At 45.6% G+C, this 27,042-nt stretch overlaps 1 protein-coding gene across 7 annotated transcripts in view; it reads right to left on the reverse strand.

Moving 5' to 3' along the window:
• The window catches only part of LOC137417945 (uncharacterized), a 168,028-nt gene that overhangs the window by 79,899 nt on the left and 61,087 nt on the right, over positions 1–27,042 (reverse strand). For all 7 annotated transcript variants that reach the window (XR_013622476.1, XR_013622473.1, XR_013622472.1 and 4 more), the window contains exons 6-12: positions 21,469–21,534; positions 21,301–21,363; positions 10,777–10,838; positions 7,482–7,561; positions 4,916–5,002; positions 2,172–2,213; positions 1,871–1,919 (exon numbers count right to left, since the gene is read on the reverse strand). Coding sequence is in view for 2 of the 7 variants with exons in the window: in XM_078772234.1 (XP_078628360.1) it covers positions 1,871–1,919; positions 2,172–2,213; positions 4,916–5,002; positions 7,482–7,561; positions 10,777–10,838; positions 21,301–21,363; positions 21,469–21,534 (449 nt within the window). In the remaining 5 variants the exon portion in view is untranslated. The remainder of the gene's footprint in view (positions 1–1,870; positions 1,920–2,171; positions 2,214–4,915; positions 5,003–7,481; positions 7,562–10,776; positions 10,839–21,300; positions 21,364–21,468; positions 21,535–27,042) is intronic.

Here is a 27,042-nt window from a genome sequence, read left to right on the forward strand (position 1 = left end):
CCTTGGGGGAGGGGAGCAGTGGGGGATTTGCAGTTATTGATGGAGATGAACTGGCGTCTGTCAGAGAGGTATGATTTAATCCAAGAGAGGGCAGTGCCGGTAACGTTAAAGGTGGATTCAAGTCGGGTGAGGAGGATGGTGTGATCGATGGTGTCAAAGGCAGCGCTGAGGTCGAGGAGGACGAGAATGTTGAGGTTGCCAGCGTCAGAGGAGAGGAGAAGGTCGTTGGTGATTTTGAGGAGAGCAGTTTCAGTACTGTGGTTGGAGCGGAATCCGGATTGGAATGTTTCATACAGGTTATTGGCAGAGAGATGATGTTTGAGTTGAGTGGCTACAGCGCGTTTCAAAACTTTTGACAGAAAGGTAGGTTGTAGATGGGTCTGAAGTTGTTTAGGGTGTCAGGGTTTAGACCAGGTTTTTTTAGAATGGGGGTAACAGCAGCAATTTTGAGGGAAGGTGGGACGATGCCTGTAGACAGGGAGGAGTTTATTGTTGCAATGATAAGTGGAGAGAGAGCAGGGAGGGAGGCCTTGACAAAGCTGGAGGGGATGGGGTCAAGAGTGCAGGTGGCAGTTTTCATTCCTATGAGGAGTTCAGAGAGGTCAGTAGGGGAGATTGGGGAGAACCGAGACAAGGGATGGCAGGACAAGGGGGGGCAGGTGGTTGGAGGAGTGGGTGCGGCGGTGGTCAAGCTGTTGTAGATGTTGGCAATTTTGCGTTGGAAGAAAGAGAGGAAGGAGATGCAGTTGTCTACTGTGAATGACTGGGTGGTGGTGTTCAGGGGGCGGAGGAGTTTGTTTATTGTCGAGAAGAGTGCTTTTGGGTTTCTGGAGCCAGAGTGGATAATTTGAGAGTAGTAGGCGGAGCGGGCGCGGGAGAGGGCATCTTTGTAGTGTTGTAGGTGGTCCTTGTAGGCTTGGGAGTGAACTGTGAGACCCGTTTTATTGCGGAGTCTTTCAAGTTGGCGAGCACGAGTTTTCATCAGGCGGAGTTCAGGGGTAAACCAGGGAGCAGAATGGGTGAAAGAAACTGTTTTGGTTTTTACAGGCGCAAGTTGGTCAAGGCAGGAGGAGAGAGTGTGGTTGTAGTAGTCAGTGAGGTCGGAAGGGGTGTGGAGGTCAATGAAGGGAGAAGTGGACATTTTTTTAGAGAGGGTGGATGAGAATGAGGTAGGTGAAAGAGCGTTTAGCTTACGGAAGTTGATAGTGCGATAATGCCTTGGTGTTGGGGCGGGGATGTTGATGGTCAGAGTGATGGCTAAGTGGTCAGAGAGGGTGAGGTCGGAGCCAGAGAGATGGTGCAAATTTAATCCAGTGGAGCAGACAAGGTCCAAAATGTGACCACGGATATGGGTAGGAAAGTCGACATGTTGAGTGAGGTTAAAGCAGGTGAGTAAATCAGTGAAGTCAGATGCGTCTCCCTTGATGACAAAACAGCGAAATCGTCAGCAAAATCCAGACTTTCAAGTTGGGTGGAAACGGTCCACTGGATGCTTCTAGGTCTATCTGATGTGGTGTTCCTCATGATCCAGTCGATAGTAATCAGAAAGTGGATAGGTGATATAATACAACCTTGGCGAACTCCATACTCTACCGGGAACCACCGTGATAAGGAAGTGTTCAGGATGACACTGCAGTCAAAGTGTTCATAGAATTTGCTGATTAGAGTGATCATCTTCTGTGGAATTCCATAAGATCTCAGAAATTTCCACAGGCTTGCTTTCTGAACAAGATCAAATTCCTTCTTGAATTCAATGAAGTTGATATAAAAAGGTGCATTTCATTCGAAGCATTCATATTACTATTATACGAGTATTGATATATTCTATTACAATCAAACTTCAATAAGTTTGAGTGAAATCCATGCTTACCAATATTTATGTGACGAAGGCCCTTCATCATCGCAAATTCATGGAACAGCTGCAAAAAAAAAAAAGGAGAAAAGAGAGAAAAGTATACAAATTCCTTCTATAAGCTGGATTCAGGTTAAGTCACCCCATCACAATGACCACGAGATTGTAACTCTCACACAGAGACGCACAGCCTCAGGGGCCAAGAGACAAAGATGTATCACAGACAAAGATTCTGCCAGGACAGTTCAGAGGTAAGTTAAACTGTGTTGCTAGTTCAACAGTTAAAAACACCACAATCTCAATATAAACACAAACTTACCATTGGTGCATCTTCCAAAGATTTTGCCTTCTTCAAAGCAACCTGAAAGAGGCGACAAGAGATCGTATTACAACATCTGTTAAAATGTGGGAAAATGGGTAAAATATACGATATTGGTGTGTCGTGATTGTATATAGTGAAGGCAACGTCTGAGATAAATGACAGAAAGGAACAATTTCACAGGAAAGGAACACAACTATTATAATTGTATATAGTGAAGGCAACGTCGGAGATAAATGACAGAAAGGAACAATTTCACATCGACTGATTTTTTTATTTTTTTTTGTATACAAGATCAAGGCTCGCGAAAGCTAGCATTAATCACACAAAAAGTCAAACCAACACAAACCAACACATAAAACACAAAATAAGTGGAGCGGCAGACAAGATGGGGAGAGAGGGCGAGGTACACAAACACAACATTTGAGAGCAGGGACATCGAGAGAACGGTGGGAGGGAGAGGGCTTGGGGGGAGGTAGGAGAGGTATAAAACATATGGACACTGCAAGGACTTCCAGGAAAGAAGTTGGAATTTCGAAAAAGTGTATCTGGGGTGAATTAGCGGGGGTAGAAAAGATCAAGGTTTTGGATGGGGGAAGATAAGATATGGTGGTGAACAGCTGTTTTAAAGACCTGGAGGGAGGAGTGGGATTGAAGGGAGTGGGGGAGTTTGTTCCAGAGGTGGGAAAAAGGGGGATAAAAGAGTGAAGGTGAGCAGAGAGCCTAGATTTTGGCAGTTTCACCATAAGAGGGTTGCTGGCAGATATTGTGTGACCTGTAGGAATATTTAGGGGACAGAGCACAGAGAGAGCTGGGGAAGCAAGGCCGGAGAGGAATCGGTAGAAGACAGAAAGACCACCAACCTGCCTGCGGTGAGTGAGTGAAAGGCCCTCGGAGTTAGCTTCATCTCAGGAGATTCCAATGATTCTGAAAGCTTTGGTTTCAACAGCGTGAAGTCGAGCTAGGTGTAAGGCAGGAGCACTGGCCCAGAGGGGGGGAACAGTATTCCATTGAGCTGCGGATGAAAGCCTTGTATGTGGTAAGGAGCTCAGGTGTGCCAAGGAAGGACTTCGCATGACGGATTATGCCCAGTTGGCGACTGGCTTTGGAAGCCAGCTTGGAAATGGGGTTTTCCCAAGAAAGATCATGGCAGATAGTGAGACCCAAAAGCTTGAGTGACAGAAATTCTTGGAGAGGATTGTTGAGAAAGTAGATGGGAGGGTTTTCCAGTCGGTCTTTTCGGAGAGACATAGTAAGAGTGTGAGATTTGTCAGGATTGAAGGACATGTTCCACTTGTTTGACCAGTCTGTGATTTTGTCCAGGTCTGCAGAGAGTGAGGAGGCTGCAGACTGCCGATCTGAGGGATGTGGAATGGAGTGGCAGAGAGTGGAGTCATCAGCAAAGAGATAGAGAGGATTTTCCAGAGAGTCAGAGAGATCATTGATGCAGACCAGAAAAAGCACAGGGCCCAGAACACTACCTTGGGGAACTCCAGCCAGAACAGGAAGGGGCGATGAGAGAAATCCATTCAGGGCCACACGTTGACTATGACCAGAGAGGAAGTCCGCAAGCCAAGCATGGAGATTTCCATGGATACCATAGGAGGAAAGTTTGGTAAACAGAGCTGGGTGCCAGACCATATCGAAGGCACGTGTTATGTCAAGGGAGACAGCTCTGATTTCCTGTTTGGCATTTAGGACCTCCATCCATTGTTGAGACAGCAGAAGCAACATGTCCAGAGTAGAATGACCTGATCTGAATCCAAATTGATGATTGGAGATCAAGCCATTGGAGAAGAGGAAGGATTTGATATCCGAAGCAATGATGGATTCCATGACTTTGCTGATAATTGGGAGCAGGCTGATTGGTCTGTAGTTGCAAGGATCTGTTTTTGCACCTTTTTTGTGTAAAGCGGTAATGTTTGCTGATTTCCAAGATGCTGGCAGATGACCTTGAGCAAAAGAGAGGGTGAAATGAACAGAGAGAGGGTGAGATGGAGTGGCAGAGCAGGATTTTAGGACCCGTGGGCTGATGCCGTCTGGTCCAGTTGCAGAATCAGAGTCGAGGTTTGACAAAAACTTCTCCACCTTCTCAGGAGAGAAGGACACAGAGTCCAGGAGCAGTTGGGTTCGACTGGGTAAGGTAGGAACAGAATACGGATGATAAAAAGGGGAATAGGTAAACAATTGCATCAACCCACCACAAGTGAATCTAGTCGAGTGTTCAGAATTGGAAGGACAAAACATTGAGGTACAAGGGATGAGGGAGCAGAATGGGGGTGGAGGGCAGTGATGGGCATCAAAGTGTTAATTGGAGGAAAAAGAAAAGAAAAGCAATGGGAGGAATGAAGCCCCCTCAATTTTGCATCAAGGGGTTTTCCCCATTATTTTTGGTGAGATTTCTGACACACAACCATCATCTGTCAGAGATCACACATTATTTGTTCATTGTAATCACATATGTGATGTAATGTTCTACAGGTGATGTGGGGCCTGCAAGTCAAAAGAAAAAGCATCGTTCATCTCCTCAGAAAAAGAGAAGATAAATTCAGATGCAGGAGAATTTCCCGATCCCTTTGCTCTCATCCTTCTTCCATGTGTCTCTCCGGTGTGTCCCTCTACACTGTTTGCTGCTATCTGTATTTTCCACCGTGTTCAATTCTGTGTTCTATCTCGCTCTCACACGAGTTGTTCCATCTCCCAGAAAGTGAAATGAAGGCACACGAAGTATCACAAGCTTGTACCTCTTTTGCAGAGATGACATTCTTTGCTTTGTAAATGAATCCAAAATGTCCTTCTCCAATTTTGGAGATAACCTTCCACGTCCCAACCTGAAAACAAAGGCACATAACAGAGCTTCACAACAGTGCCTTTGAAATAAAATTGAAACAACAAAGAGCAATCAGAGATTGCAGACCCTCACCAGGATGTGTTTTTGGTGGTTTTTAAGGCTTTTGTGTAAAAAATAATATGGTGGCCAAACCTCGTGACCGAAGACGACATCTTTTTTTTCTCCACCAATTTATCCCTGGATGACGCTCAAAAAATAACATTTGTTTTGAATTTTTTTTTTAAACATTGGATGAAGTTTTGTACTTTTCGAATGATGACGTCATAACAGAGGTACCCATAACATCATCATTAACATATTGTTCCGTTTATGGGGAGTAGGTGAAAGAACACCGTAGGGGAGGTAGAATTGTCCGGGAAGTAGCATGGACCATGTGATGAGCAGAACAATTTCGATGGAATAAGTCGGGAAAACGTAGCTGAAGGTTGTTTAAATGTTCATCACATGAGGGGTGGTGACATGCTAATTATTTCTCAGGTTTAAGGCTAGTTTTCTATTGTGAGCCACACCCTCTGCAAATTTTCCAAAACATTTTTGCTGACACGGCGGCCATGGAAACCAACCCTTAAATTACAACAACCCTGGAAAAAGCCAAGCAGGGCCAGCGATATGATCCCGCCCTCATGGACCAAATAAGGCAAAAGACCCGCCCAGTAGAGGCGGAGAATCAATCGGAGGAGAAGAAGGCCGGCAGGTACGCGATTGGCCTGTAGAATGTGGGCGGGGAGAACTGAGAGGGACGTTTGATGATTGGATCTTAGTCGTGAGGAAGAAGAGTGCGTCAGCTGCTCGGGATCGGAGAAGAAGGCCTCGCCATCTTTGGTCCATGTGCTGAAAGAGAGAGATGTGCTTATTATCTTGGTATTCTCACGAGGGAGAGCATTCTTTCTGGACCGACGTGAGGGAGGTTTTGGCTGTGGTGCTCTTCTGGAGGCAGAGGAGGCCACGAGCGAGGCAGTGAAGGAGAAAGGAGGCCGTCCTCACGAGCTTGCCACAGGCTCCATAGCTTTGAACATCGTCACCGCCACCAATCTCAAAAGGGCCATTTGAGACACAGAAAAGTGCCGGCACGCAAACGGATTTTATTTTCATTTTATTTCCCCCAGTGTATGTTGTGCGAATCAGTGTGTGGAGGCGTCACAGAGTAGGGAATTCGTTTTACCAAAACATTTATTTCATCCGCATTTTATTTTCATTAAACCATTGTGTTGCATTTTACTGTAGTGTTTATTTGTTGTGGTTCCAGAATAAACTCGTGTGTTCCGTTCAGGAAAACATCTTGCATCTCTTCATTCCCGCTAGTGCCAAAAATAACCGTCATCATCGGGAGGTCGCCTCGCAGTTAAAGCTGGTTCAACCATCCGTCTCGGCTGACATTAAATCGCCAGACACGCAACAATATGTTATTCTGCAAGTAGAGTTCTTTGCAATGAGCCATGTCTCAATTTTTTCCAAACAGCACTTTCAGAGATATAGATGTGCAAAGCTTTTCGGTTTTCCCAAGATGACGCCCATACCACAAGACATATGACGTCATAATTATCATTTTAAAATCCTACAAAAAGGAGGAGGTGCAGCTTTGGTGAACATTCCCTTTCAATCGGACCAACAGCTGCAGAGAAAATCATATTTATTCTGTGTGGACAAACAGACAGACAAAGTATCAAATTGGGAGATCACAAAATCGTCGACAGAACCACTGTACGTTTGTGTACTTGAATTTAGCTGTCATTACTTAAAAACAGAGGAATATCATCGGTAAAAAGTGAAATACAATACGTGAAGTGGCGACATGAGGAGCGCATCCCAAGCTTATCCTATTAATGCTAATGAGAACTGTAACGACACTCTTCGACGTCATGACATCGACCAATACACCTCCGCCCACATTCTTACATCATTACACATACAGTGCTTGTACCAAATTTGATATAAATCCATTCAGCTGTTCTCAAACATCACATTTTTACCTGACATGACCTATGACCTCACCAAAATCACAAAATCACCTCATTTCTCAGAATTTATGCCAAAATATAATCAGTTCATCTTTGCATCATTATATATACGTATACAAAATTTGGGCAAAATCACATCACCAATTCACAAGTTGGAACAGTGACAGTTTTTTTAACTTAATCGGACCTCTGACCTTTGACCTCGTGAAACCAAAATCTAATCAGTTCATCTTTAACTCATTATACACACCTGTACCAAGTTTGACTGAGATCCCTTCAGCCCTTCTCAAGTTAACGTGATAATGAAATCCTATCACGGACGGATGCACGGACATACGGATGGTCATATGGACGGACAACCTGAAAACATAACGCCTAGTCGGTGGAGGCATAAATATCGTTTTGATTTACGTTGTTTTGATAATCGGCGCATTTTTCAGGAATGCATCCCGACACAAACCGAGCAATTACTGTAAAAAGGTAATCAAATGTCTTGCTTACCACGACCTTCCCCACATCGTACTCTTTATCCTCATCACTGGAAGTACTCTCATCAACTTCACCATGACGGAGAGAAGATCCTGGAAAGAAGAGGCAAAATGAACATAAAACAGATATTGTGAAAAAGATCAATTGACAGAATATTACCGTGTTCAGATGTGTGTGCATTGTGGAAATGAGACATCAATTTCATAAATTACATTTCATCTTTGTCTTCTTCTTTGCCAGCCAGGTGTTCACGTACCATGTCCCTTCGTAAGAGATCAAGGGCTCAGAACATGCAGAATTTACCCAAGTCTTTCAGGAACTAGTTCACAAGGCCTGACATGATTGTCGTGGGTAAAGGCAGGAATTTGTAATTTGCGCAGGGTGCCGGCGTTGACTTGCCAACTCTTCATGAAAGACACTGAGATGTTTAATGTCTCCAAACTAATCCTACCAGACAGAATACCCAGCACAAGGTCCATCTGATGGACCACACATTTGTGACCAAACACACTACCTGTGAAACACCATTTGATTTTATGGAACAAATGGAATTGCCAGGAAGGATATTGATCAGGCCCTGCTTTCCACATTTGGAAGCGAGGGGAAGCTGACATTTCTGGCATGAACCCGTCGTCGGACCAAAAAAGCCAAAAACAAGTACAGATACATTCAAAGTACACCGCCCCCATTCCAAATAATTAAATATCCTGCAGCTCGGCAATGCCGGGGCGCCTTTGGCACCTGGCAATACTGCAGTGCAGCACAGAGAGACTGTATTGGGAGGGAGAGATGTACAATAATTGATTGATTAATTGCATAATTAAAATCAACAAAAGATTATCACAAAACATTTTCTTAATCAATTGGCTAATAGCATAACTAAACCTCTCGTGCTTCATCTGAAGATGTATCTTTTAGAAATTTAATTAAATTAGTCATCAATAAAAAATAAAAAAATTCATTGATTAATCAATAAATAATTCATCGATTCAATGGTTAATCAATAAATGAAAAATAGCCTTGACAGCCACATAATTTGGTCACTATCGTGTCCAAATATTAGCTTCCTAGCTCAAAAGGTGCCAGATATATTGCCCAGATGAGAAAGAAAATAAATAAACGATTAATAATGAAAATAAATAAATAATAATAAAAAAATAATTAAATAATCAATCAATAATTATTATTGGTTAAAACCACCGTTTAGAGGCCATTTTTCCCCGCAAAGCGGGGGTTGGCCTTTTCGGGGACCGTGGTTGTTGTTTTTTTGGTCCCCTTTTTGAAGCAATGTTTTACGGCCGGATGCCCTTCCTGCCGCCAACCCTGTTTGTCGCCTTTTACGACAAGCAGGGAATTACCAGTGAACTGGTACTCAATTAGCCGACCTCGGAAGGATGACAGGCTGAGTCAACCCCCCTGGCGTTAATTCAGCGATCGACCGGGATTCGAACCCAGGATCCTTGGATCCTAAGCTGGCACCCTAGCCGCTAGCCCAACACCAGGGACTATATAAACCAGGGTTAATATAACAAAAACCACCACCACTTCATCCGAATCTGTAACTTAAAAAAAAAATTAAAATTTCGTCATAAATTGAATAATTAATCGATTAATTGATTAATCAATAAATCAAAAAGAGCCTTTACAGCCAAATCACTTGGTCATTGACATGTCCAAATATCAGCTTCCTAACTCAAAAGGTGCCTGAGATAATGCCCAGAAGAGAAAGGAAATGTGCAAGTACTTAATTAATCGCGAATAATCAAATAACTAATCAATTAATTGATTAATCAAACAACAAAAAATACGGGTTTTGACAAAGTACTTGCTCACTATCTCTCCATGGGGAATAAAATATGTTAATGATGATGTCATCGGTCACGTGGTTCGCCCGCCATCTTGGAAAAACCGAAAAACTTTGCACCTCTATATCTCCGAAAGTGCTGAATAGAAAAAATTGCGACATGGCTCATTGTAAAGAACTCTCCATGGGGAATAAAATATGTTAATGCTGATGTCATCCGTTACGAGGTTCGGCCGCCATCTTGGAAAAACCAAAAAAACTTTGCACCTCTATATCTCCGAAAGTGCTGAATAGAAACAATTGAGACATGGCTCATTGTAAAGAACTCTCCATGGGGAATAAAATATTTTCATGATGTCATAGGTGGTGCCTCCATTATGATGTCATAATTCGACGAGTACAAAACTTCATCCGATCAAGATAAAATTTCTTGAGCATAATCTCGGAATAAATTAGTTTAGAAAACAAATAATGATGACGTCATCTATCACGTGGTTCGGCCGCCATATTTGTCCAAAATGGCCAATAAAAAAAAAAAGTATATTCCGGCAAGTCCTCGGTCTCTAACCGATTTTTCATCTGTCTGTCTGTCTGTGTTTGTCCGTTTGCAATACTACGTCTACACCGTTGCACGTAGAATCGCCAAACTTTGCACACATATTTGTCTTGTCCTGGAATAGACTGTGCTCAATTGATGACGTCATCGGTCACGTGGTTCGGCCGCCATCTTGGAAAAACCGAAAAACTTTGCACCTCCATATCTCTGAAAGTTTTGAATAGAAAAAATTTAGACATGGCTCATTGTAAAGAACTCTCCATGGGGAATAAAATATGTTAATGATGATGTCATTGGTGCCTCCATTATGATGTCATAATTCGACTCGTACAAAACTTCATCCGATCAAGATGCAATTTCTTGAGCACCATGTCGGCATAAACTGGTGGAGAAAAAAAATAATTGACGTCATCGGTCACGTGGTTCGACCGCCATCTTGGAAAACGGAAAAACTTTGCACCTCTATATCTCCAAAAATGCTGAATAGAAAAAATTGAGACATGGCTCATTGTAAAGAACTCTCCATGGGGAATAAAATATGTTAATGATGATGTCATAGGTGCCTCCATTATGATGTCATAATTTGACAAGTACAAAACTTCATCCGATCAAGATGAAATTTCTTGAGCATCATCAAGGAATAAATTAGTTTAGAAAACAAATAATGATGACGTCATCGGTCACGTGGTTCGGCCGCCATATTTGTCCAAAATGGCCGATAAAAAAGTACATTCCGGCAAGTCCTCGGTCTCTGACCGATTTTTCAGTTTGTTGGTTTGTTTGTCGGTCACGTGATTCGGCCGCCATATTCGTTTCAACACAAAAGCCTTAAAAACCACTGAAAATACATCCTAGCGATGGTTTGCAATCTCCGATTGCTCTTTCTTGTTGTACTTGTAAATGAGACGATAATATATTTTGTGAAAAGATTAGCTCTCAACACTCACCGGTTGGTGGCTCTTCCTCAACAGATTTATCACGATCACATATCATTTTAGGCTCAGCATTCCTGCAGAAAATAAAGATTTTGTAAAGCTGTCATTAAATAAATGTCACAAATAAGAAACAATGTGAATAAAAATGCAGTCAGGCAGGTGAATATCAGACTGCATCGAGTCTTTGTGTTTTCTACATTCAGACAGCAAACACCACTACACTGTGCTACCCTATCAAGTATTTTCAAACACAGTTGACAATGAAGCCAATAAATGTCACGTGGTAAAGAGGGGGGTTTTTTCACCAAAGAGTTTTTATTTTTAACCACATTTTTTTCTTTCCCCTTCGTGTCATAAGCTCCGACACTCACCTCTGAGCTGTCTAGAGTGGGATTGAATCCCGGGTCAACAATATGCTGTCATCCTAGTAATTCACAGACTGAATTGAAGATTCATTGAAGTGTGTGCCGTCCTTCGGATGTACGTTAAACCTGCCTATAAATGATGCTTTCCACAGCCATGTGCATTATACTAAAGAAGATTTATCTGCACCTTAAATGAGTAAGTGCTTTAATGGAGAGTCGAAACAGCCCAACATTTCATCAAAATGCAAATTTCAAATACAGTACTCACTTCCAGCAATCCTCCACATTAGTGAGCGCTGACTTTGAAAGTCCAAGATTGGATGGACGAGGGAAGTGTAATGCATATACTGCATCTAAACTTTCAGAAGTTTAAACTAAGAACGAACTGGAGGAGTGATAGGAACCCAAGAGTGGATGTGAATGGGAGTGTCTGCCTGGAAGGATGCATGTCATCGAGTACCTGAAGGATCAGTACAAGGACCGTTATCATTCGTGACTAAACCGACACCCATCACTGGCTTTGCTCGTGGGGAGGGTGACTGTGACACCCTGCCAGGACTAAAAACAACACCTGACAAAGGGTGGATGAGCTCCCTTCATGAGCCAACGGCCTTCCAAGTACGGATATGGGGTCTTTTGAAAGACACCCAATGGGGGTAGGAAAATTAATTTTTCCACTGGCCTAGTTACCCCCTCCTGCACAATGGTCCTGTGAAGAGGTTTCCTCGTTTCAGGAATAGGTGAAGGTTTTGCCAGTTTTTCCTCTTCTTTTTCCTTGTAGCTCTTTACATGTGGCTTTCAGCTTTGTTTTGGAAAAAGTTGGCTTATGCCTCATGCCTCCGTCCTTGAATGTGGCTGGAGGCATTATGTTTTCGGGTTGTCCATCAGTCCGTCCGTACTCGCTAAAGTACCTGCTACCGCGCTAAAGTAAAGTACCGCGCTAAAGTACGGTTGATTGATCCTGCGCATGTGCAAGATTAGAGGTCACGTCTCTTCAAAGCTGTCCATGCGCGCACGCTTTCGAAGTTAAGTATCTTTCGAAGTATTCGAAGTATTCGAAGTATTCGAAGTTAAGGTCTTTCCCTCGTGGTCCCTGTGTGCTGTCTTTCCCTCGCGGTCCCACTGTACTGCCTTTCCCTCGCGGTCCCTCTGTGCTGTCTTTCCCTCGCGGTCCCTCTGTGCTGTCTTTCCCTCGCGGTCCCTCTGTGCTGTCTTTCCCTCGCGGTCCCTCTGTGCTGTCTTTCCGTCGTGGTCCCTCTGCCTTTCCCTCGCGGTCCCTCTGTGCTGTCTTTCCCTCGCGGTCCCTCTGTGCTGTCTTTCCCTCGTGGTCCCCCTGTGCTCTCTTTCCCTTGCGGTCCCACTGTACTGTCTTTCCCTCACGGTCCCTCTGTGCTGTCTTTCCCTCGTGGTCCCTCTGTGCTGTCTTTCCCTCGCGGTCCCACTGTACTGTCTTTCCCTCGCGGTCCCTCTGTGCTGTCTTTCCCCCGCGGTCCCACTGTACTGTCTTTCCCTCGCGGTCCCTCTGTGCTGTCTTTCCCTCGCGGTCCCACTGTACTGTCTTTCCCTCGCGGTCCCTCTGTGCTGTCTTTCCCTCGCGGTCCCCATGTGCTGTCTTTCCCTCGCGGTCCCTCTGTGCTGCCTTTCCCTCACGGTCCCTCTGTGCTGTCTTTCCCTCGCGGTCCCTCTGTGCTGTCTTTCCCTCGCGGTCCCTCTGTGCTGTCTTTCCCTCGCGGTCCCACTGTACTGTCTTTCCCTCGCGGTCCCTCTGTGCTGTCTTTCCCTCGTGGTCCCACTGTACTGCCTTTCCCTCGCGGTCCCTCTGTGCTGTCTTTCACTCACGGTCCCTCTGTGCTGTCTTTCCCTCGTGGTCCCTCTGTGCTGTCTTTCCCTCGTGGTCCCTCTGTGCTGTCTTTCCCTCGTGGTCCCCCTGTGCTGTCTTTCCCTCGCGGTCCCTCTGTGCTGTCTTTCCCCCGTGGTCCCTCTGTGCTGTCTTTCCCTCGCGGTCCCTCTGTGCTGTCTTTCCCTCGTGGTCCCACTGTACTGTCTTTCCCTTGTGGTCCCACTGTACTGTCTTTCCCTCGCGGTCCCTCTGTGCTGTCTTTCCCTCGTGGTCCCCCGTGCTGTCTTTCCCTCGTGGTCCCACTGTACAGTCTTTCCCTCGCGGTCCCTCTGTGCTGTCTTTCCCTCGTGGTCCCCCTGTACTGTCTTTCCCTCGCGGTTGTCAGCTCTTTCACGAGCCTCGATTCAGTATAAATAAAAGAAAGTTTTAAAAAAGTACCTTTTCACAATTGTGTTTTTGTCGAAACTATATCTTTCTTTCGGTGTGTGTAACTATTGGTGTGTCTTTAATCGTATTCTCAGTGTTGGTTTTTCATACCTGTGTACAGAATCGTTGGTTAGTTCGTGTCGCATATTCTGAGGCCTAGTGTAGTAGGCTACCATGTCCGACCTTGGCTTGAGGCATTGTTTTTGTCTCAGCGGTTCTTCGATTGCGCTCACAATTACTTTCGGTCTCTGTTTTTCACGTTTCACGTTCGGTCTCTGTCTCTGTTTTCAACTCAAATAAAATAAAATAAAAATTCCCTTCTCTGTTCTTATCCGTTATTCATTCTTATTTGTTCGTTCATTCTTCGACCACGTTGTTCGTGATCACATGATCACGTCGTTAAAAAATGTTTCATCTGTCCCCTGAAGAACTGTATTCTATCATATACTACAACACCTTTTTCGTCTTCTTCTATAAAAGGATGCTTTCGACTTGCTCACCAAATCTATTCATTCCAAAAAAAATTCCATCTCTTACAGTGCCTCTTTCATACATTCCCTAAACTCTCCAGCACTCCACCCATCCTTCAGCATCCTCAAACTTATTTTTGACTCGAAGGTCTCAAGAAACTCATTTTGCAATAAATGTTCGTTTCCCATTAATCGTACACTTTTCAAAATCCAATCTCACCCGTCCCCTCCAAATCTTCCCCATCACCCCTTCCCTCCAAAACTTCCCCATCACCCCTTCCCTCAAAAACTTCCCCATCTCCCCTCTCCTTCAAAACTTCCCCATCACCCCTCCCCTCCAAATCTACCCCCTTGCCCCTCCCCTCCAAATCTTCCCCATCACCCATCTCTTTCAAATATTCCCCCTTGCCCCTCCCCTCCAAATCTTCCCCATCACCCATCCCTTTCTAATCTTCCCCCTTTCCCCTCCCCTCCAAATCTTCCCCATCACCCCTTCCCTCCAAAACTTCCCCATCTCCCCTCCCCTTCAAAACTTCCCCATCACCCCTCCCCTCCAAATCTACCCCCTTGCCCCTCCCCTCCAAATCTTCCCCATCACCCATCTCTTTCAAATCTTCCCCCTTGCCCCTCCCCTCCAAATCTTCCCCATCACCCATCACTTTCAGATCTCCCCCCTTGCCCCTTCCCTCCTAAACTCCCCCCACACCCGTCCCCTCCGAGACTCTGCCTCACTCCTCCCCTCCTAGACTCCCCTCTCACCCCTCCTCCTCAAAGCATCCTCCCTGCTTCTTCCCCCTTCCAACTTTCACCTTCATCTCCCTCAACCTTCTGCCTCACTCTTCCCCTCCTCAAATAACACCTCACTGCGCCTCACCCAATCACCATCAAACCTTTTGTCCGCCCCATTCTTCCCTTTCTCCAAGCTATTCTGAAATCTCTGACACACCTTCAACAGCACTCCCTACCTCTTCCTCCTCTTCCACATCTTTCCCGACCGCTCCCCCCCATGTTCTGTATCTGATGCTCCCCCTTCCTCTTCTTTAACAGTATGGACCTCAAACATCCGGGTCCTTTGCTCAAACTTGACTGATCTCTCCATACAGGTTGCTTCTGACAAACAAGACGTGATCTGCTTAACAGAAACTTTACTCCTTCATGATGTCTCTGATTCCTTCGTATCTCTCCCAGGTTACTCCCCCCTCCGGTATGATAGACCAGAGCCTCGTCCTGGTAGGTGGTTGTTGCTATCTTTATTTAAAAAACTCTTCCTCACTCGCCCTGCACTGCCCTCTCTCCACCTAACCCCCAGGAATACCTTTGGCTACGGCTTCCCCTTCGCTCCCACCTTTTGTTCATATGTGTTGTACCGTCCACCAAACAGTGATGACTCCATCTGCATCTCGCTGTCTGATAATATGGACCAACTTCTATCTACCCATCCCAACTCTCTCTTCCTCATATGTGGTGATTTTCAATCGTCACCATGCCAGTTGGCTGGGTGTGGGTACCTCTCTCACCAGCCATGGCTCTTCAGCAAAGGACTTCGGTGACTCACTGGGGCGGACACAATCTGTCAATTTCCCGACCCGGATCTCAGTCAACGGAGCATCTTCTCTTCTGGACTTGGTTATGACTAACTTCCCTGAAAATGTCTGCTGCTCTTCTTCTGCTCCAATCGGCTCATCTGATCATGTGCTTGTTAAAGTGGACATCTCTCTGACCATTCTCAGAGAGCCTCCTCAGCGTCGACGAGTCTGGCATTTCACTCAGGCCAACTGGCACGGTCTTCAAGCAGCCATCAATCATCTGGACTGGTCTCCCATCTCTACCGCCTCTGACATCAACTCATCCTGGGAATTCTTCCAAAGTAAATTGGTCTCTCTCATGCACAGATTTATCCCATCTCGTCTTCAGTTGTCATACCCTTCCTCCCGTCCATGGTACACGGAATCTTGTGGTGAGGCTATTGCCCAGAAACAACTGGCTTTCGTCTCCTGGAAAGCAAATCCAACGGAAGGAAATCTCATTTCCTTTCACAAAGCCCGAAACAAGTGTGTGCCCACCCTCAGGAGAGCCAGGAAACAATATCTCTCCGTTCTCAGGACAGAACTCTCTTATCTGTCTCCCCCTTCCAAATCCTGGTGGCGTCTGGTCAAATCTGTTTCTGGTGTTTGTTCCCCCTCCATCCCCTCCCTCACCTCAAACGGCCACACGGCTGACTCCGCACGTGAAAAAGATGAATGCCTCAACTCTGTGTTTACCTCTAAATCTTGTGTCCCAAACCCATCCCTCTCTGTGCCCACCGTACCCAGTCATACCCAGCTGCTCCTGGACTCTATGTCCTTTCCTCCTGACAAGGTGGAAAAGTGTCTGTCAACCCTCGACTCTGATTCTGCAACTGGACCTGACGGCATCAGCCCACGGGTCCTAAAATCCTGTTCTTCCGCTCTTTCACTCCCTCTCTCTGTTCACTTCACCCTCTCTTTTGCTCAAGGTCATCTGCCATCTGCTTGGAAATCTGCCAACATCACCGCTTTGCACAAAAAAGGTGCAAAAACAGATCCCAGCAACTACAGACCAATCAGCCTTTTCCCAATTATCAGCAAAGTCATGGAATCCATCATTGCTTCAGACATGAAATCTTTCCTCTTCTCCAATGGCTTGATCTCTGATCATCAATTTGGATTCAGACCAGGTCATTCTACTCTGGGCATGCTGCTTCTGCTTTCTCAACAATGGATGGAGGTCCTCAATGCCAAACAGGAAATTAGAGCCGTCTCCCTTGACATATCCCGTGCCTTCGATACGGTCTGGCACCCCGCTCTGCTCACAAAACTCTCCTCTTTTGGTATCCATGGAAATCTCCACAAATGGCTGGCGGACTTCCTCTCTAGTCGTAGTCAACGTGTGGCCCTGAATGGGTTTCTCTCATCTCCTCTTCCTGTTCAGGCTGGAGTTCCCCAAGGCAGTGTTCTGGGGCCTGTGCTTTTTCTGGTCTTCATCAATGATCTCTCTGACTCTCTTGAAAATCCTCTCTATCTCTTTGCTGATGACTCTAGTCTCTGTCGCTCCATTCTTCATCCATCAGCTCGGCAGTCTGCAGCCTCCTCACTCTCTGCAGACCTGGACAAAATCACAGACTGGGCAAACAAGTGGAACATGTCTTTCAATCCTGACAAATCTCACACTCTTACGATCTCTCCGAAAAGACCGACTGGACAACCCTCCCATCCACTTTCTGAATAATCCTCTCCAAGAAGTTCTGTCACTCAAGCTTTTGGGTCTCACTATCTGCCATGATCTTTCCTGGGAAAACCACATTTCAAATCTGGCCTCCAAAGCCAGTCGCCGACTGGGCATCCTCCGTCGTGCGAAGTCCTTCCTTGGCACACCTGAGCTCCTCACCACATACAAGGCTTTCATCCGCAGCTCAATGGAATACTGCTCTCCCCTCTGGGCTGGTGCTCCTGCCTCACACCCAGCTCGTCTTCACACTGTTGAAACCAAAGCATTCAGAATCATTGTAATCTCCCGTGATGAAGCTAACTCCAAGGGCTTCTCACTCACTCACCGCAGGCAGGTTGGTGGTCTTTCCGTCTTCTACCGACCCTCTCTGGCCTTGCCCCCCCAGCTCTCTCTGGGCTCTGTCCCGCAAATATTCCTACAGGTCGCACAAGATCTGCCTGCAACCCTCTTATGGTTAAACTGCCAAAATCAAGACTCTCTGCTCACCTTCACTCCTTCATTCCTCTTTTCTCCCACCTCTGGAACAAACTCCCTCACTCTCTTCAATCCCACTCCACCCTCCAGGTCTTTAAATCAGCTGTTCACCACCATCTCTTATCTTCCCCCATCCAAAACCTTGATCTTTTCTACCCCCGCTAATTTCACCCCAATTCCACTTTTTTGAAATACCAACTTCTGTCCTGGAAGTCCTTGGTGTCCTTGTGTTTTATACTTCTCCCACCCCCCCCCCCCCCTTCCCACGCCTCCTCCCCCCAAGCCCTCTCCCTCCCACACATCTCCCTGCTCTCAAATGGTGTGTGCTCTCAAGTGTTTGTGTGCTTCACCTTGTCTCCCCATCTCGTCTTCTGCTCCCTCTTTTTATATATTTTGTTTGTCTGGTTGATTTGTTTGTGAAGTAAATGTTAGCTCTTTCACGAGCTTCGATTCAGTATCCCAAAAAAAAAAAAAAAAAAAAAAAAAAAAAAAACTCATTTTTCTCTGCAACCACATGCACGATTGAAACGAAACTTTGAGGGTCGGAGTGGCACGGCACCCATGCAGAATGTTTTTTATGATAATTGTGATGTCTTAGGTCACACAGCCATCTTGGATTAAAAGCAAATAACTAAAAAAGTATTTCTCGGAAACCGCTGTATGGAAAAATTTAAAATCTGGCACATTGTCAAGTACTCCCAATGGGGAACAAAAGCATGATAATGATATCATTGGTGAAGTGGAATACCAGCCAAAAATGTTTTAATTGAATTCCTTATCCGAAAAATCTGCGCATGATCTAAGACCCATTTGTATTGAAATATTAAATTTGTGACATCATAGGTCACATGGTTTGGCAGCCATATTGGATTAGACTAAAAACCTTTAAAAAAACATCTTCTCCCAAACCACAAAAACAATTGACTCAAAATTTTACGTGCGTCATTGACGAGGCATGACGATTAAAAGATGATCAAGAAAACATCATTGGTCACATGGTATGGCAGCCACACTGGATTGAAAGAAAATATTAAATATTTATATCTCTGAAAATGCTCACCATGTCGATGCAAAATTTTACAAATATCACCTACCACCATTGTTGCATATAGTTTGAAAATGACGATGTCGTAGGTCACGTGGTTTGGCAGCAATCTTGGATAGAAAAACGAACCTTATCCAATCAACAGGAACCTTATCCGATTGTACGACCAAACCTTATCAGATTGTTGGACTACGCGGAGGCATATTGTAGAGTTTGGTGAGCAGGGTGGGGTGCCAGACCGTATCAAAGGTGCAAGATGTGTCAAGGGAGACAGCTCAGATTTCCTGTTTGGCATTGAGGACCTCCATCCATTGTTGAGACAGCAGAAGCAGCATGCCCAGAGTAGAATGACCTGGTCTGAATCCAAATTGATGATCAGAGATCAAGCCATTGGAGAAGAGGAAGGACTTAATATCAGAAGCGATGATGGATCCCATGGTTCGTCACCCACTTTGTGAGGTACAAGGTGGATCGGGGATAATGATAAAATACGTCAATGAATTCCCTCGGGGGACAAAGGGTGATAATAAATCTTCTCTTTATTGAAGGTAAGATGGTTATTAAAGGGGTAGTTGGAAAGGATTTCATTTGAATCTCAGGCTAATGGGGGAGGGGAGGGGCAGTATGACCCATTTGGATCACTAGCGTCTGACTGTCTGCTTTTGAGAAGCTGTTGACAAAATCCTTGTTTGACCTTGCATCAACATTCTTTCTTGATGAGCTCCCTGCCTGTCGAGTCTTTCTCCTTGCTGCAATCTGTCAAACTGGGGAAATGTTTTCAGTTCCTTGTTCTTTGAAGTGTATGAAGCGGATTACAAGTTGTGATTCCTTGAGATGATGTTGGTGCTGGCTGTGTGAGAACCAAAATGGTGCTACTTGCTTAAGCGCCCATACCTCCCATGCATTTATCCTTAGCTATCAATAAACCTCTTGTACATTGTCCGAGTATTGAGATGAGGTGCTTATAAAACCCACGCCACAAGCACCACATAACCCTGCATCTTTCAGCGCATACATCTCAGGGCTTTTTTGTGTGGTGCCTGTTGTGGAGCATCAACAAATGACACAAGATCTCCAACATTTCTTTTCAGAGCTAGGCACCACACAATACACTCCACGACAGCACACCTCTCACTTGCACCACGCATCCACCTGCATCGACACCTCGTTGAGCCCAATGGGACCAAACCTGTTTCCATGAGGGTAGGAACGGGTTACCAACACGCACCGACTTCTTCCTTTATGTCCCCTTTTCTTTCTAATTTCCCCGGATGAACGAGAACCTAACTGTATTTTGTTTAAAGCCGGTTGTACAAGGGGTTTCATTGAATTCTAGGGAAAGGACTGTTTCTTATGTGACGCTACATTCTCTTGTCAATACATACCACATACCTGTTTAATAATGCAAGATTTGTGGTTTCAAAACCTGCTCGATTGTCTCTTTCCTTCATTGGTTAGATGTTGGGTACAGTAAATAGAAGGGAGGATGTACCCCACTGATTCACTAAGCTAGTCTAGCCGGCATCCCACCCACGGTTTCGCTTGGCCGTATGTAATAAAAAGATAAAGGTGTTTGCCGAGAGCATAATCCCTATCTGACTTAACTAATTAATCACTGGGAAAGTAGAGTGAAAGTTAGCCGCAGGGACTCTGCCAGATTTTAATCACCTTAGATGGCGTCCGTGGTAGCTTAGCAACCTATCGGGTCATGGAGTTGTCCGTGACTCGTCAGCTTCAGGGTCTTATGTCAGGAAGCTGTCCAAGAGAGGCCACTTTTTAACAGGCAATGTCTTTCTGTAACAGATGTTTTTTCATCTCCTGGTGATGTTTCTGCACCTCCTCCACAATGTTTTCATCTCCATACACTCCAACACCACCTCAACACCCAACACCTCCTCAGTGATAAGTACGGAGAAATGGCCTCCTCAAAGTTCATTGTATTGGTTGACAGTATTGGTGGTATTATTCTGACATAATATTGCACAAAGCAGTAGTTGCGTCCTTTGTTATGGATAAAATATTTGCAAACGAAGATTAATTTTGATATGTTTGGTTGAAGTGGTATTTCGTGTATCACATCCCTCTCCTCAGATCAAGTACCGCCTGACGCTTGTCATTTGCACTTCTTCATGGACATTCTTACAACCTTATACTTCATCTTCTTCTTCAGATATCTTTCCCTAATTTTGGAGACTGGCTGTGGGAACCGGTGCGGCACAAGGTTTTCATGAATCGGTTGACAAATCGTTTTGTTAGCTGGCAGGAATTTGTAATTTGTTAAGGGTACCGGCGATAACTTGCCAATTCTGTGCAAGAGACGTGATGGCATCTAACGTCTACCAACACGCCCAGCGCTGGCAGATGGTCCTCCAACTTCATGCCCTTTCGTGGGACAATATACACATCGATGCCTCACCCTTCATGCAAAACACCAGGATGGCCGTTAATATCTGGGAAAGATTCTAATCCAGGCTAAACAACTCAGGGCAAGCACCTCAAAGCAATGCCTCAGCCCAGAAACATCCAACCAACGGTCCAGGAAATATTTAAGGAGCAAAATGTGATCGTGATATATGACAGTGTGAGCTTCATTTCCTTTGGGGAATACCATTTATATCGGAAGTAAGTTTAATGTCATGACATTCCAAAGGGATATTTTCTCATACTCACATGTTATGTACAACAAAGCCACAAGGTTTCTTGTTCTTCTTATCACGTCTGCAGCCAAAAAGCCTAGGTTGAAAAGAATTGAAAAGTCAGTTTCTTGTACATTTTTTGCGGTAGATATATCCAAAAACAAGTTGAAAAAGTCAAGAGGAGGAAAAAAAAATTATTCACTTCAGACGCTTCCAACAACTGCTTTTCTTGGTCTTGGATGAAAAAGACTTGTTCATCTTTGGTTCCCTGCAAAATAACAGAACTCAGAAATGTACATCAGAAATACCATCAGATAATAAGTCAGAAATAACAGAAATGTGTATATATATATTTATATGTATACAAAGTATACATATAAATATATACACAGTATACAAATGTGTATATCTGTATACACAGCAGACCTTCTGACTTACAAACCCAAACCTGCAACTAACCGTGTCCCACTGGTAACCACCTACTCTCCGACGTCATCCCAATTGCCAAGTATTCTGAATAAGGCCCTTCCTCTCCTCCATCAATCAGAAACACTCGGCACCACATTTCCTCAACCTCCACTAACATCATTTTGACGTGGTCGGACACTCAGGGACCTCTTCGAAAAAGCAAAGCACCCACAGCCCCACAACAAAGAAACAAGGATCCCTGGCTTCTATGAATGCACAGCAAACAAATATATTATTCACAAGCATTTACTAGAAGGAAACAAATTTTGTAGTTCTAGCACTGGACAAAAATTCCCCATCACCTCCTATATGAACTGCAAATCTACATGGGTCAATGGGTCATATACCTAATCACTTGCCAAAAGTGCACCAAACAACATGTTGGAAAAACTGAGAATACACTATACACACGATTTAATAACACCCGGTCAGAAATCAATAACTTCCACACCAGTCAGGGCAAATCTCTACCTTACACGATACACTTTAATCAACCGGATCACTCCACAAATGACATTCAAATCTCTGCCATTGAATCAATTACAAATCGATCACACACCACGATTCTGAAACGTGAGTCCTTTTGGACACATAAACTTCGGACAAAAATCCCTCATGGCATAAATTTTGATGATTAAAGAATGTTCCTACATCAACCCAATCAAATCATTAACCGTAACCCATTCATTGACTCATTCATTCATTCTACCTTTATATGTCATTTATATAAATATATAAATAAATATATAAATATATTATATGAATATAAATGGTATATAGCCTGGTGTTGGCTTAGTGGTTAGGGTGCCGGCTTGGGATCCTAGGATCCTGGGTTTGAATCCCGGTCGATCGCTAATTTAACACCAGGGGGGTTGACTCAGCCTGCCATCCTTCCGAGGTCGGCAAATTGAGTACCAGCTTGCTGGGATGAATGATCCCGGTGTGTACCCCGGCTTAGAATAGGTACACCGTATCCCTGCGCATCGTAAGAGGTGACTCAGGGTTGGCGTCAGGAAGGGCATCCGGCCATAAAAAAAAACATTGCCTCAAACAGGGAACCATGATTGTCATGGGGCCCGCAAGGCCAACCCTCACTATAGCGGGGAAAATGGCCTTAAAACGATCATTCATTCATTCATTTTCATTCAATATAAATGGAATATGAATATATGCTTGTGTGTTTGTTTATGTATGTATGTATCTCTATATTTGTATATGCACGTGCACCAACTGTAACGTGAACGATAACTAAGCTGTGCTTCACTTCCGCTGAACTTGGGGATGGTAAGTCAGCTTTAGCGTGGCTCTTCTTTTTATATGCATCTTCCACACATATCACACATCCTACACACATATCACTATACAAACCTGTCTGATATACATGCCTGTTGTTTCCGGAGACGAAGAAGAAGACCGTTGTTGGTCGAAAGCTTGTCGAGAATTAAAGATCGACCGTCCTGAAGCTACGTCCGCGTCTGATTTAATCTTCTGATTATTTAATTTAATGCAAATGAGACGCCCTGCTCGTACTGTGGAGTTTCTACTATTTGTCACAGTTATATATAATATATATGTATATATATATATATATATATATATATAGATATATATATATATATATATATATATATATATATATATATATATATATATTATATATATATATATGTATATTTATATATATATATATGTATATATATATATATATATATATATATATATATATATATATATATATATATATATATATATATATATATTTATTTATTTATATATATTGTTGTGGAAAACCAATCAGGTCCACACAACTTTAGTCCAATGGTTGGTTTAATTGCATTTAGATCATCACATTATTCCTGTAAAGTAGAAATACACAATAAGTATATGATGCAACATCTCATGGGTCCAGTCATCTATCTATAATTCCAGTAATCTCTGTGTGTATGTATGTCTGTATGTTTGTCTGTGACCGCTGTTTCTCGACAACCACGGGTCCGATATACTTTAAACTTGCCAGGTATATTGCTGGGGACCCGAGGATGTGCCTTTTCAAGGTTTCATATTAATCGGACAAGTAGTTAGCGAGCTATGTCCAAAAAACGATTCAACCAATCAGAGAGCAGCGAGCTATCACGTGTGCCGAACGTGGCGAACAGACTCTGCCTCGGACGGCACATTTGAGAGCGTATTCATTTATTTCACGTTGGCAAACTATGTTGCCGCTATGTTGGCGTTAAACTATGTTTTAAAACTAATTAAAACTAATTTGCGATTCTTTCGCTTTCCTGCGCGTTTGTGCACGCTATGGCGATTTCTTTACCAAACTCCGCAAGCCGTTCGCTTTGGACCAAACCATTTCATGTAAATAGAGGGGGGGGGGGGGGGATTGTCACCGTACTCGCAAGCCGTTCGCTTTGGACCAAACCATTTCATGTAAATAGAGGGGGGGGGGTTGTCACCGTACTCGCAAGCCGTTCGCTTTGGCTTTGCGAATGGACCAAACCATTTCATGTAAATAGAGGGGGGGGGATATAATTTTAGATATATATATAGTACGGGCATGCCCTAGTATCATTCAATGCAAGCAAGCTAGATATTCTATACATGCGTACCGTTAGCGAGGCTACCGATGTAACATGTCACAAGGGAGAAGTCTCGGAGCACCGTCGCAGTAGCGGGTCTTATAGTCACGCCTCTAGCGGTGACAGCGGTGACATCGAGCAGCGAGCATCACCCCCGGGTTCAGTACGGATACGATTTCACTACATTCTCCCCCTGTCAGAATTATACGGCCGCGTGGCTAAAAGCGAGTGAGCGTCAGCGCGACTATGGTGCGGAGTATCAGTCGACCCAACCGTATCGGGCCGGGCGGCGAATCTCTCTGCCAGCACGCGTCCGAAATTCCCCGGGTACGGCATCACGTATCCCTGTGTCCCCGGCGTCAGAGGCGCCAACAGGGTCGGGTGACGAAGGGGGTAACCCCAAGTCGTCGGGCCCGGGTAGACCCGAAGAGGGGAGGGTCGGTGGACTGTCGGCGATGGGAGCGTCGGGAGAGGCCATAGTCTCATAGATGGGTTCGAGCGGGTCGTCCGATTCCCTACTAAGGTCGTCGACCCCGCAAGGGGCAAGGTGACGAACGGAGACAGTAGTCTCATGGCCATCAGACGTCATCACACGAGCATGCTCAGGATTAGCCTGGAGAATCTGCACTTTGTCCACTAGGGGGTCGTACTTGCTCGCGCGAACCGCCCGTTTCAGGTAGGCCGGCCCGGGCCCAGCGAGCCAACTGGGCAACGACCGTATACACCCCGAGCTCCTGGGGTGGTGGAAAAGTCGCTCGTGGGGAGTTTGGTTGGTTGCCGTACTCAGGAGAGCTCTGATCGAGTTCAACGCCGAAGGTAGCGACCAAGCCCATTTATCAAGGCCCCGGCTGAGGGTCCGGAGGTGGAGCATGACGGCCCTCCAGATAATCCCGTTGAAGCGTTCGATCTGCCCATTAGCCTGGGGTCTGTACGGCGTGGTGTAACTAGACGCAATGTTATTTTGGAGCAGATAGCTGCGCACCTCCTGAGACAAGAAGACCGCACCCCGGTCGGTATGGACATAGGCCGGGTAACCGAACATTGAGAACAAGTTCTGTAAGCATCGCATCACCGTGGCAGCAGTCATGTCCGCGCACGTATAAGCAAAGGGGAATCGCGAGTACTCATCAACGATAGTGAGCAGAAAGCGAGAGCCGCTCGACACCGGCAAGGGGCCCTTGAAATCCATCGCCAAGCGTTCCCACGGGCGTGTAGCCTTCACCAGAGTCCCCATGGGAGGGTTATAGAAACGCGGTTTGATTTCCGCGCAGATAGCGCAGTCGCGACAGATACGGCGGATATCGTCAATCGAGTAAGGGAGATTCCCACTCCGCACGAAATGAGCGAAACGCGTGACGCCGGGTTGGCCCGCTGTGGCATGCAGCACCCGTAGGCCCTCCAAAGAGGTGATACCAGCACATGTAGCCGGGCGTGATAAGGCATCGGCTGCCTGGTTATCCTTCCCCGGGCGATATTTGATGGTGTAACAGAAGTCGGCGAGTTCGATACGCCAGCGAGTGATTTTCTCGTTCTTAATGCGCTGGGCGTGTAAGGTGTCGTACATGAACGCAACGCTTTGCTGGTCCGTGATGATTTGGAAGCTCCGCCCGAGTAGGTACGGGCGCCATCGCCGAATCGACTCGACGATCGCATACGCTTCCTTTTCAACGGACGAGTGCCTCCGCTCAGCGGTGGTAAGAGTCCGTGAGAAGAAAGCCACGGGACGCCCCCCTTGGGAGAGGGTCGCCGCGATGGCCTGATCCGAGGCGTCACTTTCGAGGACGAACGAGCCGCTCTCGTCGATGGTCACCACGGCGGCTCAGGCGATGTCAGTCTTAAGGCCTTCAAAGGCCGTCAATGCGGCCGAACTCAGGGGAAAGGTGTCGCAGGCCACAAGGGGGCGAAGTTTCGCGGAGAAACTTTGCACCCATTTGGAGTAATGGGCGAACAGCCCAAGGACGCGCTTCAGGGACGCCCGATCGCAGGGAGGGGCCATGTCGAGCAAAGGTCGCAGACGCTCCTTATCCGGAGAGACAGAGCCATGGGTCACGGTGTACCCCAGAAGATCTATCGTGCGTAGGGAGTAACGGCACTTTTCCTCGTTCATAGTTAAGTGATATCGCTGCGCGACCTCAAGGAAGCGCTTCAGATTAGCATCATGGTGCCCTTTGTCATATCCACAAACCGTAAGGTTATCGAGGTAGACGAAAACATCGGTTAAGTGCTCCCGCGCAACGAGGTCATCCATAGCCCTCTGGAAACAAGCGACCCCGTTCGTTACCCCAAAAGGCAATCGCGTAAATTGGTACAACCGCTGCCCCGACTCGAAAGCGGTATAGATACGATCCGCCCTAGAGATAGGGATCTGGTGGTACGCACTACGGAGATCGAGAGTGCTATAGACCGAATACTGGGACACCTGTTGCACTAGCGCGTCCATCCCCGGAAGGGGGTAGGCATCCAGCTGTGTAAAGCGGTTAATCGTTTGGGAATAGTCGATTACCATGCGTTTGCGATGGGCCTCGCTGCGCACCACCAAGACCTGGGCGCGCCACGGCGACCTACTAGGTTCTATGATGCCGTCTTTCAAGAGCTGAGCCGTTTCGTCCGCAATGAATTGCATGTCCGCGCGAGAGTAGCGTCGTGATTTTACCGCGACAGGGGTGCAGTCGGAGGTTAGATTGGGGAACAGCGAAAGCGGCTGGACGTCCATTTGCGCTAGGGCG

This window comes from Myxine glutinosa, chromosome 2 (genome assembly GCF_964187855.1).
Source record: "Myxine glutinosa chromosome 2, kmMyxGlut1.1, whole genome shotgun sequence".
Classification (NCBI taxonomy): Eukaryota; Metazoa; Chordata; class Myxini; order Myxiniformes; family Myxinidae; genus Myxine; species Myxine glutinosa.